We start from the raw sequence: 14,850 nt of genomic DNA, 5'->3' as shown, positions 1-14,850 counted from the left end.
CATACAGCATTATCTAGGCCAAACCAAGTCCCCTGTATTTAAATGAGGCCCAGAGAAGTTTAAGCATATGATCTTTTTAGCACACTAAAATGTCTCCTGAAGTTTTGTCACCATTCAGATTATGTGTATAGGGAGGCTAATTAAAAATTTACCTAAAATCTAGTCCACAATCATCTGTTCCATAATCAGCCAACATAGTCGCTCTGAAAGCAAAATATTTACTCTTTCTTAGTATTTGCTGACAAAAAAAAGTAATTCTTATGTTCCAAACATGAATCAGTTTATAGCAAGTTCTTATCATCATACAAATATTTTAGAAGCTGATTCTGCATCCAAAGCTGTTAGTATTTAATTTTTTTTTCTTTTTCTGACAGCCACAATGGACCCCAAAACATATGATAGAACTCTTGCCAAGAGGTTTAAAAATCTGTTTTGTAACTCTGGAATATAATGGAACATTAATTTGTATTTATAGATGAGCTTTCATCTCTTTGCCTAAATGCATTTTACAGATGTTTTATGGAAGTAATTATTATTATATTTTATTACCAAGTCACTTCACAGATGTTCTTTGTTTGCTTCTCTTGAAAAACTGTTTTTTTTTTGGTGGCCAGACAGTTCACTCTCATATTCATAATTATTTTCTGTTTATCTTTATCTTAGGTATCCTAAACTTGTCTTTTTTTTTTTCCCCTAAAATGATTACTTAGTTCAAAAGTGATGTATCCAACTTATTCTAATTTCTCCATTTTTTCCTAAGGAAACTCAAAAGTTATGTTTCAAATTTAATCTGAGCCTAAAATATTTCAACCATATTGTATTTGTTTTGTTAGGAAGGGACACCCCTTATAAAAAAAAAAAATAATGACCTCAATAAAAGTAAAGATTAATAAGAGAAAAGAAAAGGGACAGAAAATCGATATGTTTAGACATCTGTTACTATAATTTGATATTCTAGTATTCTAGAATACTAGACTTAAATATCAAAAGAGTGGTAGTCACACTTAACAGCTAAGAAAAGTGGAAGAATCATTGAAGTCTACAGTGAATTGTTTAGGCTTTATAAGAAGAGATATGGGACCTGAAATAAATAGGACTTAGGCAAAAAAAAATTGAAGTAATATCTCTCAGGTACAGGATGGAGACAAAAGTGTAAAAGTGTAGAGTGGCCATTGTATAAAATAGCTATAACACTAGTGGAAGGAGACTTTTTATATGTTTCTTCAGGAAATCTGCTCTCGCAAGTCTCTGCTTTCTGTTCATTCTTTTCTCCCCCTCCCCTAAGCCCAACTTCAGAATGATTGTCCAGATATATATAATAACCTTTAACTGGGTGGGGAAATTAAAAGGAAATGGGGCATGGTTTGTATCTATAAGGCTTGGTATTTAAAAAGGATTGATAAATGAATGCAAATAATAACACTTAAAAGCAATGAAACTTGATGAATTATAGTAACCAGTCACAGTCTTAGAGAATTCATTTTTTAAAAATACATGATCTTTTTTTCTTTTAATAGAAAAATGGGAATTATGAATATGAAAAATGTGTCTCATGGTTAGTCATAGTAACTATATCTTCGGTCTTTGCTTAAATGTTTTTATCTGTTTCTGGGAAGATTTCAGTTGGAGAAAGAAGAGTTTTTAAGAGAAAAACAAAAGGTTTCAGTTGGGGTGACAGGTGTTGACAAATAAAAGGCAATAAACCTTTTTTAAATTGAAATAAAAGGGCATGATAGACACTAAGAATCTGGGACAGAAATGGTTAAAAGAGGAACTGAAAATACTATTTCCTGAATATTCAGTCTGTTGGTGCATTGCCCCTAGATGAGGTTATTGTGAGCTTGTGATGTTTTTGGATTGGGAATTCTGAGTTCTTTTCTTGTTTTCTTTACTTTTCCCCATAGGTCTGTCCCACTGAAGACCATGAGTAGGTAATGCACAGTGAGGATTATTGGGAGCCATGTCAGACGAGTCAATCTCAGGGAGTGATCCAGACTTGGACCCAGACTTGGAGCCGGAGGATATGGAAGAGGAGGAGGAGGAGGAGGAGGAGGAGGAGGAGGAGGCAATGGAGGAGGGAAATGATGGAGATGATGAGGAAGACTTACTTGATGAAAATGGTAAGTATTTGGAGTTTCTGATACACTTCAATCTATCAGTGCCTTTTCAGCCATAGTTTGGTGAGAGTAGAGGAATTCCCTTTCTTGTTTTTGCATATTTTAAGTAGATATTTTATTCCAGAGAGTTCTTGATATTTTATTTCTTATTGAGTTAATTTTTAAAATTCATAGCGAAGAATTTTTTTTTTTTTAAATATGAATACAGGGAAGAAACTGGCTTCATGCTGCCAGTGCCTTCTAATCAAATAGTTTTTGGTGATATGGATAAAAAATATTGTTACTGCTTTATGGAACCATAAAGGCAGCCTCGTACATTGGAAGGAGCTCCTACTTTTAGTAGGAATTAGAAGATATGCTTAATACTCTTTTTGCCTCTAACTTGATTTGTGACCTTGGACAAAAAATCCTTCACCATCATGGCCTCAGGTTCTTCATCTATAAAATGAAGTGATTGGATTAAATGATTTTTCTAAGTGGTCCGTGATTCTCTGCTTTAACCAGTTGAGCCTCAGTTGAGCATTTTATTTCTTGTAATTTTGCTGGCTCATTGTTTCACTTCTTTAGGCTCCTTTTTGAGGGGACAGGCACAAGAAGCAATACACTTTTTATTTATCCCAAATTCCTTTATTACAGTCTCTGATGATATGAATAGTTTATGATTAGTTGGCTAGAAACTTTTTTTCAGCTTACCCAAAGAACTTCAATTCTATCCTTTCAGCAATTTTCAGCAGTTAGGAGATGACTAATTGGATTACTTAGACATCACACTTTTCAAAAGTCCTGAGACTGCCTATTAGCATTGAGTGGAAGTTTCAGAGAAGCTAATTTCAGAAAAAGAACTGTCTCCTCAGCCAATGGATTATGCTTTGAGACCACTCGTATTATTTAGAAAATGTTTATTTTCACTGGCAGGGTCTTTAGTCAGGGAAGATGATTACTTGTCAAGAATGTTGAAGTGATTGCTATTCATGTAGAGGTTGGATGTGATAACCGTAATAATCATTGAACTGAGGGATATGAAGAGGCAGAGAAGGAAATTGCGAACTGTGTGGAAGATTGTAGAGAAAGGTTAGAAGGAATTCTGAAATATGAAAAATTTCAGGATTCTCCCTTCCCTGTCCTCCACACTTTGACTCAATCTTGGTGTATTCCTCCCGAATTACTTCATTCTTATTTTGTATATATTTTGTATGTGTATCATTTCATTTGATCTTCCCAAAACCTTTTGAAGGAAATTATTCTTTTTTAAAAGATTTTTAAATGATAGCTTTTTATTTTCAAAATACATGCAAAGATAGTTTTCAACATTCGCCCTTTAAAAACCTTGTGTTTCAAATTTTTCTTCCTTCCTTTCTCCTTTAGAGAGCAAATAATCCATAGGTTAAATATGTGCAGTTCTTCTAAACACATTTTCACATTTATCATGCTACATAAGAAAAATCAGATCGGGAGGATGGGGAGGTGGGATGAGAAAGAAAAAAAATTGAGCAAACAACAACAAAAAAAGGTGAAAAGTACTATGTTGTCATCCATATTCAGTCCCCACAGTCCTCTCTGGGTGCAGATTGCTCCATCACAAGACTATTAGTACTAGCTTAAATCACCTCAATGTTGAAAAGATCAAATCCATCAGAGTTGATGATCATATAATCTTGTTGTTTTGTATAATGTTCTCTTGGTTCTACTCACTTCAATTAGCATCAGTTCGTGTAAGTCTCTTTAGACCTTTAGAATAATAATCTTCCATTATAATCAAATAACTTATTCAGCCATTCCTCACCTGATGGACATCCACTTCGTAAGAAATTTTTTTTTTTTTTAAGCAGATTAGGAAAATGAGACTCAGAGATATTAAGTAACTTGTTCAGTATCATCCAGCTAGTAAAATGTCTGAATCAGTATTTGAATTCAGGACTTTGTGACTCCAGGTCCCACCTCTGAAATATACTGGCTTTGTGACCCTGGCAAATTACTTAACATATTGCTCTGGGCAACCCTTTAAGTTACATAGAAGGTGCTTATCTACACTATGTAAGTTTACATATTGGGACAATTCCCTGTCCCTCCACATATAATATACACAGCTAGGGTAAAGACATGGAGTCAGAAGATAAAATGTAACGTATGGGAAATAGCAAATAGTTCAGTTTGACTTTAAAATAAAGTATGAGAGAGTGAGTGATGTTTAATCAGCCAATATCAAACAAAGGAACTTGTGTTTTTTCCTAAAGGCTGTGGAGAGCTTTGGATGCTTGTTGAACAGGAGAATGTGATAGATCATTCACATCTGTACTTAGGAATACCAGTTTGTGTGGAGAATATACTTAAGAGAGGAGAGATAGACCTGGGAGACCAATTGGAGACTCTTACTGTAAACCACTTAAGATTTTTGGAGAGATGTGTTAATTGTAGAGAGAAGGGGATGAATGAGAACAATGTTACGAAGTAGAATTGATAAGACTGATTAGATGTAGGCTCTAGGTGGGAATCAAAGAATTAAAGATGACTCACTTGAGTGACTGGAGGAATAGTGGTGTTCTCAACAGAAATAGGGAAGGTAGGGAAGAGTGGTTAGATTTAGAGAGAAAGATAATGACTTCCATTTTGGGCATGTTGAGCTTGAGGTGGCTTATAAGACAGTTGGGTGGAGTTCAAAAGAAGTATGAGGTTTGTATTTTTATAGCTTTGGGAGTCATCTCCATAAAGTTGATGGTTGAATTAATGGGATCTGAAGAAATCACCAAAAGAGAGAAGAATTAACAAGCATATGCTTATTACTATGTGCCAGGCATTGTGCTAAGCATTGAGATACAAAGAAAAATAAAAATAGTTCCTATTCCCCAGCAAACTTGCATTCTAATGGGGGAAATGATATGCACATCGATATGCACAAACCATATATAGGATTGTTAAGTCATTTTTAAGTTATGTCCAATTTTTTGTGACCCTATTTGATGTTTTCTTGGCAGATACTGGAGTGATTTGTTGTTTCCTTCTCCAGCTCATTTTATAAATGAGAAATTGAGGCAAACATGGTTAAGTGACTTGTCTGGGGTCTGGTAGGTATCTGAGACCAGATATGAATTCATGAAGATGAGTTTTTCTGATTCCAAACCCAGTGCCCTCTATCTACTGTACCCAAATATAGCTGCCCAAATATAGGGTTTAATTGGAAGTAATCTCAGAGAGAAGGACTTAACATTATGTAGGACCAGAAAAACTTTCTTGTAGAAAATGTAATTTTAGCTGGGATCTGAAGGAAGCCAGAGAAGCCATGAGCCAGAGGTGAGGAGAAAGAGTAGTCCAGGCATAGAAGATAATTAGAGAAAATACACAGAGCAGGAAATGTATATCTCATAGGAAAACATCAAGGAGTTGTATTTGAGGGTATTATACTTGGAGTGTAGTAGTAAAGCTGGAAAAGGAGAAGGAGTCAAATCATAAGGAACTTTAAAAGCTAAATAGAGGATTATCTATTTAAAGGTAAAAGGAAGCCATTGGAATTTATTGAATAAAGGATTGGTGAGGGGGTATGTATGAGAATGAGAGTCTATATGGTCGTACTTTCATGATAGGTAGACCACTTTGGTAGTAGAAACTGGACATAATGGGGAAAGACTTGAAACAGGAAGAACAGTCAGAAAACTCTTGCAGTAGCTCATGTGGAGTCCTGGTTTACAACCATGGTAGGGAAATATGGTGGGGAATAGATGGAAAAAATAGAGGGTTAGAAAGGAAGAAAGAGTACTAAAAAGCAGTCATGAAAATCCCAAGGAAGGAGTCATCAACAGTGTTAAATGTTTCAGATGGATGAAGAAAGATGAGAACTGAGAAAAAAGTCATTGTATTTAGTAATATAATTGATAGCCTTGGAGAGAGCTGTTTGTCAGTTATGGGGGAATGGTAAAAAGGTGGAGGTAATGAGTATGGAGACTTATTTTCTCAGTTTATTTATTTATTTTTTCCCCTCAGTAGTATTTTATTTTTCCAGTTACATGTAAAGATAGTTTTCAAAATTCATTTTTGTAAGATTTTGAGTTTCAAATTTTTTTCATTCTCCCTCCTTTACTTCCCCACTTCCCAAGACAGCAAGCAATGTGATATAGGTTATACATATACAGTCCATTTAAACATTTCCATATTTGTCATGTTGTGCATAAAAAAAGGAAAAACCATGCAAAAGAAAAAAAACAAATAACAAAAGGTGAAAATACTTTGCATTGATCCACATTCAGTCTCCATAGTTCTCTCTCGTTGTGGATGGCAATTTCCATCTCAAGTCTATTGGAATTGCCTTGAATTACCTTTTGATTATATCTGCAATATTCTAGACAAATATATTTTATTTGCCTTTTGTTGGGTACAGGCTTGCCCATAACCAAGAAGGCTATCATTCCTATAATTTGAGTTATGTTCAAGAAATCTTAGTCCCCTTCCCATATACCATCTTCTAACAAATTGTTTTATTCCAAATGTCAGTTTCAAACTTATTCATCTCAAACTCCTATGCAATCAGCCTTATCTCTCAGAATTCAGGCCTCTGTTACAAGCTTCTCCTTTTCTCCAAATCTTCTTCCAATTCATTCCCCGTATTCTTTCTGTGGTTCAGTTTAGGAGGATGAGATGGCCCTTCTTGACTATAGCAACCGCTTTCCTGGTATCTTTTATCCCTTGCCCTTCCCATTTTCACCAGATGATTGTCCTTTTGATAATCTCTCATCCTACTGCAAAATTTTTCAACCAATCTTTAACCACTGGCTCCTTCACTGCTGTCTACGAATATCACTAAATCTCTCCAATCCTTTAAAAAACAAATAACAAAACAAAAAAAGAACCCTTCACTTGAACTCTTACATCCCCTCAAGTTACTATCCTATATTGCTCCTCCCTTTCATAGCTGAACTGAGAAGATAAAATGTCAACATAATTGATTATATCAGGAACAAAACTAAAAGAAATCATTGATTATTTCAATAGAAACAGAGAAGAGTTTGTCAAAATACAATACCCATTCCTAATAAAAACACTAGAGATCCCAGAAATAATACTTAAAATGGTAAATAGCATCTATCAAAAACCATCAGAAAGCATTATATGTAATGGGGATAAGCTAGAAGCATTCCCAATAACATAGGGATGAAACAAGATTTCACCATTATCACCACTATTATTCAACATGGTATTAGAAATATTAGCTTTAGCAATAAGAGAAGAAAAAGAAATTGAAGGAATTAGAGCTGAGTGAATAAGTAGGGAAAGCTATGAGATTAGGAGATATGAGATTAGTTATGGAGAATGAGAAGAATAGGTTGATGAGAGGTATAATAGAATTGCCTTGCAGCTGTAGAGGCCCAGTTGAGCTTTTATAATATAAATTTGTAAAGGACTTAGAACAGTTGTGATTTTTTCCCCCCCACCTTTGTTTAGTAAGTATGTAGGAGTGAAAGTAACAAATGGCAGGAAGGATCCAAGGCTGAGTCTTGGCCAGGTTTAATCAGTGATATGAAAAGATGTTTGGGAATTTCAAAGAGAACAGAGTAGAATTGAATGGATTTACCAAGGGATCAAGATGGCAAGAAGAAAATAGCTTGTACAGGGAAAAAGACCTGGGAGAGAATTTAGAAATCATGGAATTTAAGGTAATGGTGTAAGTGAAGAATAGTTTTTCAAAGAAAGGCAGAGGGAGAAATGAAAAGGCAGTAACTTATGATTGGATAAGAGGATTTGAAATTCTTGAACATGGAGGTGGTGCAATAGTAAAAGGGTACATTTGTGGCAAGATCAAAGTGTGCAGCTGAGGTGTGGTAGAGATAGCAGTCTGTAAGAAGTGAGTAGGCTGTGAATCTGAGTGATAAGAATGTTTTGGGAAAAGTAAAAATGTATGTTGAAGTCTTCTACTATGAGGAGAGAAAAATTGTGAGTTAGGTTGTTGTTGTCCTTTCTCAAAAGAGGTCCATGACATTAGGGAAGTGATACCATGACATGTAAGTGAATTGAATTTAAGTGAGGAAGGGTGGTGCAAAGTCACCAGCCTCATTTTCTCTTCTGGAGCCATCTGGGTCCAGTGGCAAGATACAGATCAGGATGAGTGGAGATGACTCTGAATTCAGTGGGAGACCTTGGCCTTTTTATGCTAAGTGTTTTAATAGATCTTAATTTGACTGAGGCAAGTCCTGATCACTGATTAGGGCTAGGTAAGAAATGATGCAGAGAATGGCCTCTTACCTAGTCTGAAAAGAAAAAAAAAATCAATCTGAGTTACAATGTATTATAGTGTTTTCACATCCCCTCCAACATTTATCATTACCTTTTCCTGTCATCTTAACCAATCTGAGCAGTGTGTAATGGTAACTCAATTTGCATTTATTTAATCAATAGTGACTCAGAACATTTTTTTAATATGACTAGAAATAGTTGTAATTTCTTCCTCTGAAAATTGCTTGTTCTTATTCTTTGATCATTTATCAATTAAAGAATGGTTTGTTTGATAGGGTGTGTTTTTTTTCTAAACTTTTTGAAAATATAATTTGTGTAATAGAGGTTCTTTAGACATTTGGGAGAGTTTTCTTATGAACATTTGGAATCTGGATTATACAATGATTCTTTCTTTGTAATTATATCAATTTCTTCTGATGTAAAATCCCTGTTTGGTCTTCTTTTAATTAGGTCATTTTGCATTTTTGTAGGTAATTATTTATGATAGATTCTGACAGTTCTTTTTATTCACTGTTGTGATTTCATTTTACTTTTTTATTTTGCTAATTTAATTTTTTAAATGTTTTTTAGTTATTTTTAATTGACAAAAAACCTCTTTTCTTCCTCTCACTTTACTTCCCTTATATTACAAACAAAACAAAGCCCTAGTAACAACTGGATAAATTGTTTTTCTTCTCTTTTTAAAAATTATATTAACACAGAAATGCAAGAGGAATGAATAAATGCAGGTAGCACAGAATAAAAAGAGAAAGACCAGTAAGAGACTTCTTTCTGGATATACACAAGGAGAAAGGAGTGAAGGAGGGGAATGTGGTAGAAGTGACAAGTGAAAAGGCATATAGGGAAAGACAGAGCCTGGTGATACCGTGCTTGTATGTAAATGCTTCTTTTGTAGAACTCATTACAACATGGACAGAGTAAATGATAGAGACGGGGAGGGGGGGCGAGGGGGGAGGGAGAGCTGGGGCCTGGAGCGGAGTGAATGAAGTGCCAGGGTCAAATAGAAGGCTAGCAATGAAGGGAATGGATGACCTCTTTGGCTTCAGAAAGAGAAGCACTATAGAAGAATGGGTAAAGAATCAGGGGAAAGATTGAAAAGAGGGGGAAAGGAAGGAGGCCTTGTTTTGTAGGTAGGATGGGATTCCACTGATAAATGTCCTTTTGGACATATGGGAAGACATGTGAGTTCCTTACACTGTATAAGACTAGGGGGGATGGGGAGAGGTGGTACCTGCAAAGTCTACTTGTCCTGGGAATGGGGGAGGTCGAACCCTTGGAGGGCAACTAAGCAACTGACTTGAGTGGAAGAATGTGGAAACAGGGAGATTTCTAGGCAAATGTGGGGAGGGGGAAGGATGAGGAAGATCAAGAAGGGAAGGCATAGATACATGATGGGGGAAGGGGAAGGGACCTCATTTGAGCAGTATTCTTCTGTGATACCTATAATAATTGATATTGTTCAATGATTGATATTGTTCTGAGAGTGAAACACAACAAGAAAGGGGAATCCATGGGGTAAATAAGTCCTACAAGGCAGTAGCAGAAAGCGCCTATAAGTCAGAATCTAGAGTGAATACCTTGGAAGCTTTAAATATATAAAGAATATTGGGAAAGGGGTGGGGGGAGATAAGGGAAGAAGGAGACAGAGGGAGAGAAGAAAGAAGAGAGACAGATTAACCGACCAGATGTATATGGGTCATGTCATGAATCAGAGAATGAAGGTCCAGAGTAAACAAAAAGAGAAGAGAAGATAATTGAAGAGAGTAGGAGAAATCCTTTTGGGCAAGGAGTACCAAAAAACTAAGGAGCAAAGCCAGCTGAAGGGCAAGGGTGGAAAAGGGAGTCTACTTGGTTGAGAAGAGAAGGAAGAAAAAATATATAATTGGATAAAAGCTGGAGAGGAACAGATTCCTTTAAGAGGAAAAGGATAACAAATGAAAAGAGATGATCAAAAGGGGTGTGGGGAGAAGAGAGCCAGTTGGAACAAGTCCACCTTAAAAAAAAGAGTAAAGTAAAATAATAGATGAAATATAATACTGTGTTTACAGTAGAAAAGGGAAAAAAATCAGAACTTAGAAAAAACTTTTAGAGAAAGATGGAGAAAAATATAAACCTGACTTTTATAGCTTTAAATGTGAATGGATTGGATAATCTAATACAAAGAAAAATCTAAAATATAAAGAAAATCATGAAAAGGACAGCACTTTTAGAACTCTAGTATCTTTGCCAAGAAAACCCCAAAATGGGATCATGAAGAGTTGGACATGACCAAACACAATAATACAAAAATCAGATAAGAAACATCTTTCACAGCTATATAGATAAGTTATATTCTTAATGAATTATGAGATAGAGGCAATTAATAAAGATAAAATAGAAAACTTTGTTTACTTGAAACCGAAAAGCTTCTGCACAAGCAACATACATAATGTAGGATAAGAAGGGAAGGGATCCACTGGGGGAAAAAATCTTTGTATCACATTATTCTGATAAGGGTTTAGTGTCTAAAATACATAAACTAACAATCTTTCCTTCCCTCTCTGTCTCTCTTGCCCCCATACACACACACACACACACACACACACACACACACACATATGTAAAGGCCATTCCCCATCATATATAAGTCAAAAGACTTGAACTATTTTCAAAAGAACTTCAAAGTATTCACAGCCACACACACACAAAAAAAAAATCACAGCCAGATCACTAATACTAAGTAGAAATGTAAATTAAAACACTCTGAAGTTTTATCTCTTAGGTGAACAGGTAAATATGACAAAAAATGACAAGTCAACATTAGATGGGTTGTAGGACAATAGGCACACTAATATACTATTGGTGGAGGTGTGAAGGACTAAACTTTTATTTCTTTTGAACCCGAGGTTCCATTATGGGACTCTTATACCAAGGAGGCCATTGATAAGAAAAACATCCCCATATATTCCAAAGTACTTGTAGCAGTATTTTGATGATAGCTAAGGATTGGAAACAAAGTATATGCCCATCAATTTGGGAATGGCTAAACAAATTGTCGTGAATGTCACTGAATGCTCTTGTGCTTAAAAATGATGTGAGTGATGAATACAGAAGTACATGTAGAGTGAAGTAAGCAGAGCCAAGAAAACAATATACAAGTAACCACTAGAATAGAAATGGAAAAAATGACATTCCAAAAACCTAGAAGTCAATATAACAATATTATAAAGATCAAGTGAATCCCATTTAATTTTTATAATTTTGTTATATTTACTTTTGGGTTTGACTAAAGAGATAGTAGAAGACATATCTAACCAATCCCATTGTGGAAATGGGAGGAAGATCCATAAATGTTCAACATTGCACATGTCTTTATATTTTTTCAATGTTTTGCTGCCTTTTTTTTCTTCTCTTAAAAAAATACTGTCTATCATGAGATTCATGGGAAGTGGGATGATGAACAATATGTGAGATACTAGTGTAATAGTATATTGTGACATAAAAACTGAAAATATCAATAAATTATTAAAAACAAAACCCAGGGATTTGTGGATGTATCTAAAAGTCTTCATTTAATGTTTAACAAGCTTTTTCCTTGTTAACCTTCTACATCCCAGTGATTCTGAACCCCGAGTCTTACCCTTTGGATCATCATTCAAACTCCATTTCCCACTGACTGATCCCTTTTTCTCATTCCCCTTTACCTACACATCCCCAACTTCTCATCCCAAAGCTACCCATACTTTACACTGTGCTCTCAAATGCTTACTTCTTTGGCAACAGATTTATTTTTATCTTAAATCTTTTCCTCCCTCCTGATTACACAGTTTCCCTGGGCAACCTTTCTTCCAATACAGACTATACTTTCATTTGTTCCACACCATTTACTGGTAGAGGGGTGAGAGTTGGAAATACTCCTTGTTCCCCATTATAATTTCCTACTACCATTACTCAGTTCTCTCTCCTACTTGGAAATTTGTTCAATTCATGTCTTTCATCCAATCAAAATTCTAGTAACTATTGTCTACCAGACAAGTGTTTCATCCCCTTCTTTACTAAGTGAGTTCACTTCCTGACTCAGTCACTCTTTCCTCCTCAAATCCTTCCCTCTAATTTCAACACATATATTGTTTCTCCCTCAGATGCCTTAAGCTCCTAGTTCCTCAACTTACTTATTTCCCTTGACCTATTTCTTCACCTTTCCTTAACTACACATAAAGATGTTCACATCCTTGATCTTGCCATCATCCATAAATGTCCTCCTTTAATGTTCTCTGACATTCCCTTTTCAGATAATTTTTCATCATTCAACTTCTGTCTCTATTTTACCACACCAAAACCTGTTCTGATCCCTCAGAACTGCATTCTCTTCCAAGTCATCATTCCTACACTAGCTACCTACTCCTCTTTTTTCCATATTTACTCCTAAATGAACCAGTTCAATTCTACAAGGTCCACTTTTCTTGAGTCTGTTACTCCCTTATCATATTGTTGAGGGTGCCTTGCCAAGTTTCATCTTTTACTATCTCATGCCTACACATGTGCTGCTTAATGTAGACTGAAGAAAATCATGCAATTCTGTTGACTTAGGTGCACTACAAATTTTTGTTACATAATTTGTTTTTTTAAATTAATTATTTTATTTTATTTTTAAAAAATTTTAATAGCTTTTTATTTACAAGTTATATGCATGGGCAATTTTACAGCATTGACAGTTGCCAAACCTTTTGTTCCAATTTTTCCCCTCCTTCCCCCCAACCCCTCCCCAGATGGCAGGATGACCAATACATGTTAAATATATTAGAGTATAAATTAAATACAAAATAAGTATACATGTCCAAACCATTATCTTGCTGTACAAAAGAATCGGACTCCGAAATATTATATAGTTAGCCTGTGAAGGAAATCCAAAATGCAGGTGGGCAAAAATATAGGGATTGGGAATTTGATGTAATGGTTCTTAGTCATCTCCCAGAGTTCTTTCGCTGGGTGTAGCTGGTTCAGTTCATTACTGCTCCATTGGAACTGATTTGGTTCATCTCATTGTTGAACATGGTCACGTCCATCAAGATTGATCATCATATAGTATTGTTGTTGAAGTATATAATGATCTCCTGGTCCTGCTCATTTCTATGTTACATAATTTGAAGTAATGCTCACCCCATTAGGCAGTCCTTAAGCTTCCTTCATTGACACACTATTCCACTCACCACAGCAACCCTTCAAAATTTCTTTGTCCCTCCTCAAATTTCCTGTCATTCCCCCCTCTTCCCCACATTCCCAGCTGAGAACTTTGCTTCATATTTTACTGAAAAAAAATTGAGGCCATCCACAAAATGTTCCCTCTTCCCCCTTTCTCATTTCACATCACCCAGATGCCTTCTACCACCATCTCTTCACTTATCTCACATCTCATATGAAGAAATGATCCTTCTTATTGATGTTATTCCCTTTGTATTCACAAATGATTCCATTTCCATCCTGTCTTCTCCAAGAGTTTGTCTCCTCTGTCACATCCCTGTCCACTCACTACTTTTCCATTGTCTGTAAACATGCACATATCTCCTTCATCCTCAAAATTCTCTCCATCCATCCATCCATCCCTGCTAGTTATTTTCCTAGATCTCTTTCTGCCTAACTTTCTTGAGAAGGCCTTCTATCTATATTCATTGCCTTCACTTTTTTTCTTTTACTTTCTACTTAATTCTATGCAGTTTGGTTTCTGACTTTATGCTTTCAACAATATTGATCATTTTTTTCTTTTAATACTCTTTTTTTTTTTCCTTATGGGTTTTCATGACTTGACTCTCTAGATCACTCTCAATCTCCTAATATTTATCCACTCATTCAGCAGCTCACTGTAGTAGATGTCTTACAGGACTCTGTCTTGAACCCTCTTCTTCCTCTATATTATTTCACTTGGTGATCTGTTTAGCTCTCATAGATTGATTTTCATATCTACTTATCCAGCTCAAACCTCTCTAATAATGACTTGCAGTTTCTAAGCTCCAGTTGCCTATTAGACATCTTGAATGGGATGTCCTTTGAACATCTTAACCTCAATATGTCTAAAACCAGATTCGTTACCCACCCACTCCCCATCCCTGTTTCTAAGCTTTCTAATAAGCATTCTAAGGATGATAACACTATCCTCCAGACTCACAACCTAGGTATTACCCTCAACTCCTCAGATTCTCACCCCTTATATCAAATCTGTGTTGAAATTGTATCTCGTTATGTTCCCCACCCTCTCCCTCATGCCCATCCCATTGGTAATAAATAAGTAGCCGGTACAAGATAACAAGAAATAGGAAATTGGAATGAGGATTGTAAAGGGAAACATAGTACCCACTTGCCCCAAACTGTCTCCTAAATTAATTAAGGCCATTTCCAAAAATTATGTACTAAATTAGGAGAAGCCAGCTAGGTTCCAGTATAGTGGCCCTTCTGTCCCAGTAATGGTTCCTCAGGTTCAGATAGGTGCAATAGAGACAGAGAAAAGTGGTGGCACTGATCACTTCTAGAAGATATTAAT

At 35.7% G+C, this 14,850-nt stretch overlaps 1 protein-coding gene across 3 annotated transcripts in view; it reads left to right on the top strand.

The window, feature by feature from the left end:
* Window positions 1-14,850, top strand: part of RAD54L2 (RAD54 like 2) — a 156,318-nt gene that overhangs the window by 67,640 nt on the left and 73,828 nt on the right. For all 3 annotated transcript variants that reach the window (XM_031958508.1, XM_031958489.1, XM_031958498.1), the window contains one exon: window positions 1,905-2,120. In XM_031958508.1, coding sequence (XP_031814368.1) covers window positions 1,961-2,120 — 160 coding nt within the window. In that variant the 5' untranslated portion in view covers window positions 1,905-1,960. The remainder of the gene's footprint in view (window positions 1-1,904; window positions 2,121-14,850) is intronic.

This window comes from Sarcophilus harrisii, chromosome 1, assembly GCF_902635505.1.
Source record: "Sarcophilus harrisii chromosome 1, mSarHar1.11, whole genome shotgun sequence".
NCBI lineage: Eukaryota > Metazoa > Chordata > Mammalia > Dasyuromorphia > Dasyuridae > Sarcophilus > Sarcophilus harrisii.
Note: the sequence above shows the minus strand (reverse complement) of the source record. Positions and strands in the feature narration are given on the sequence as shown.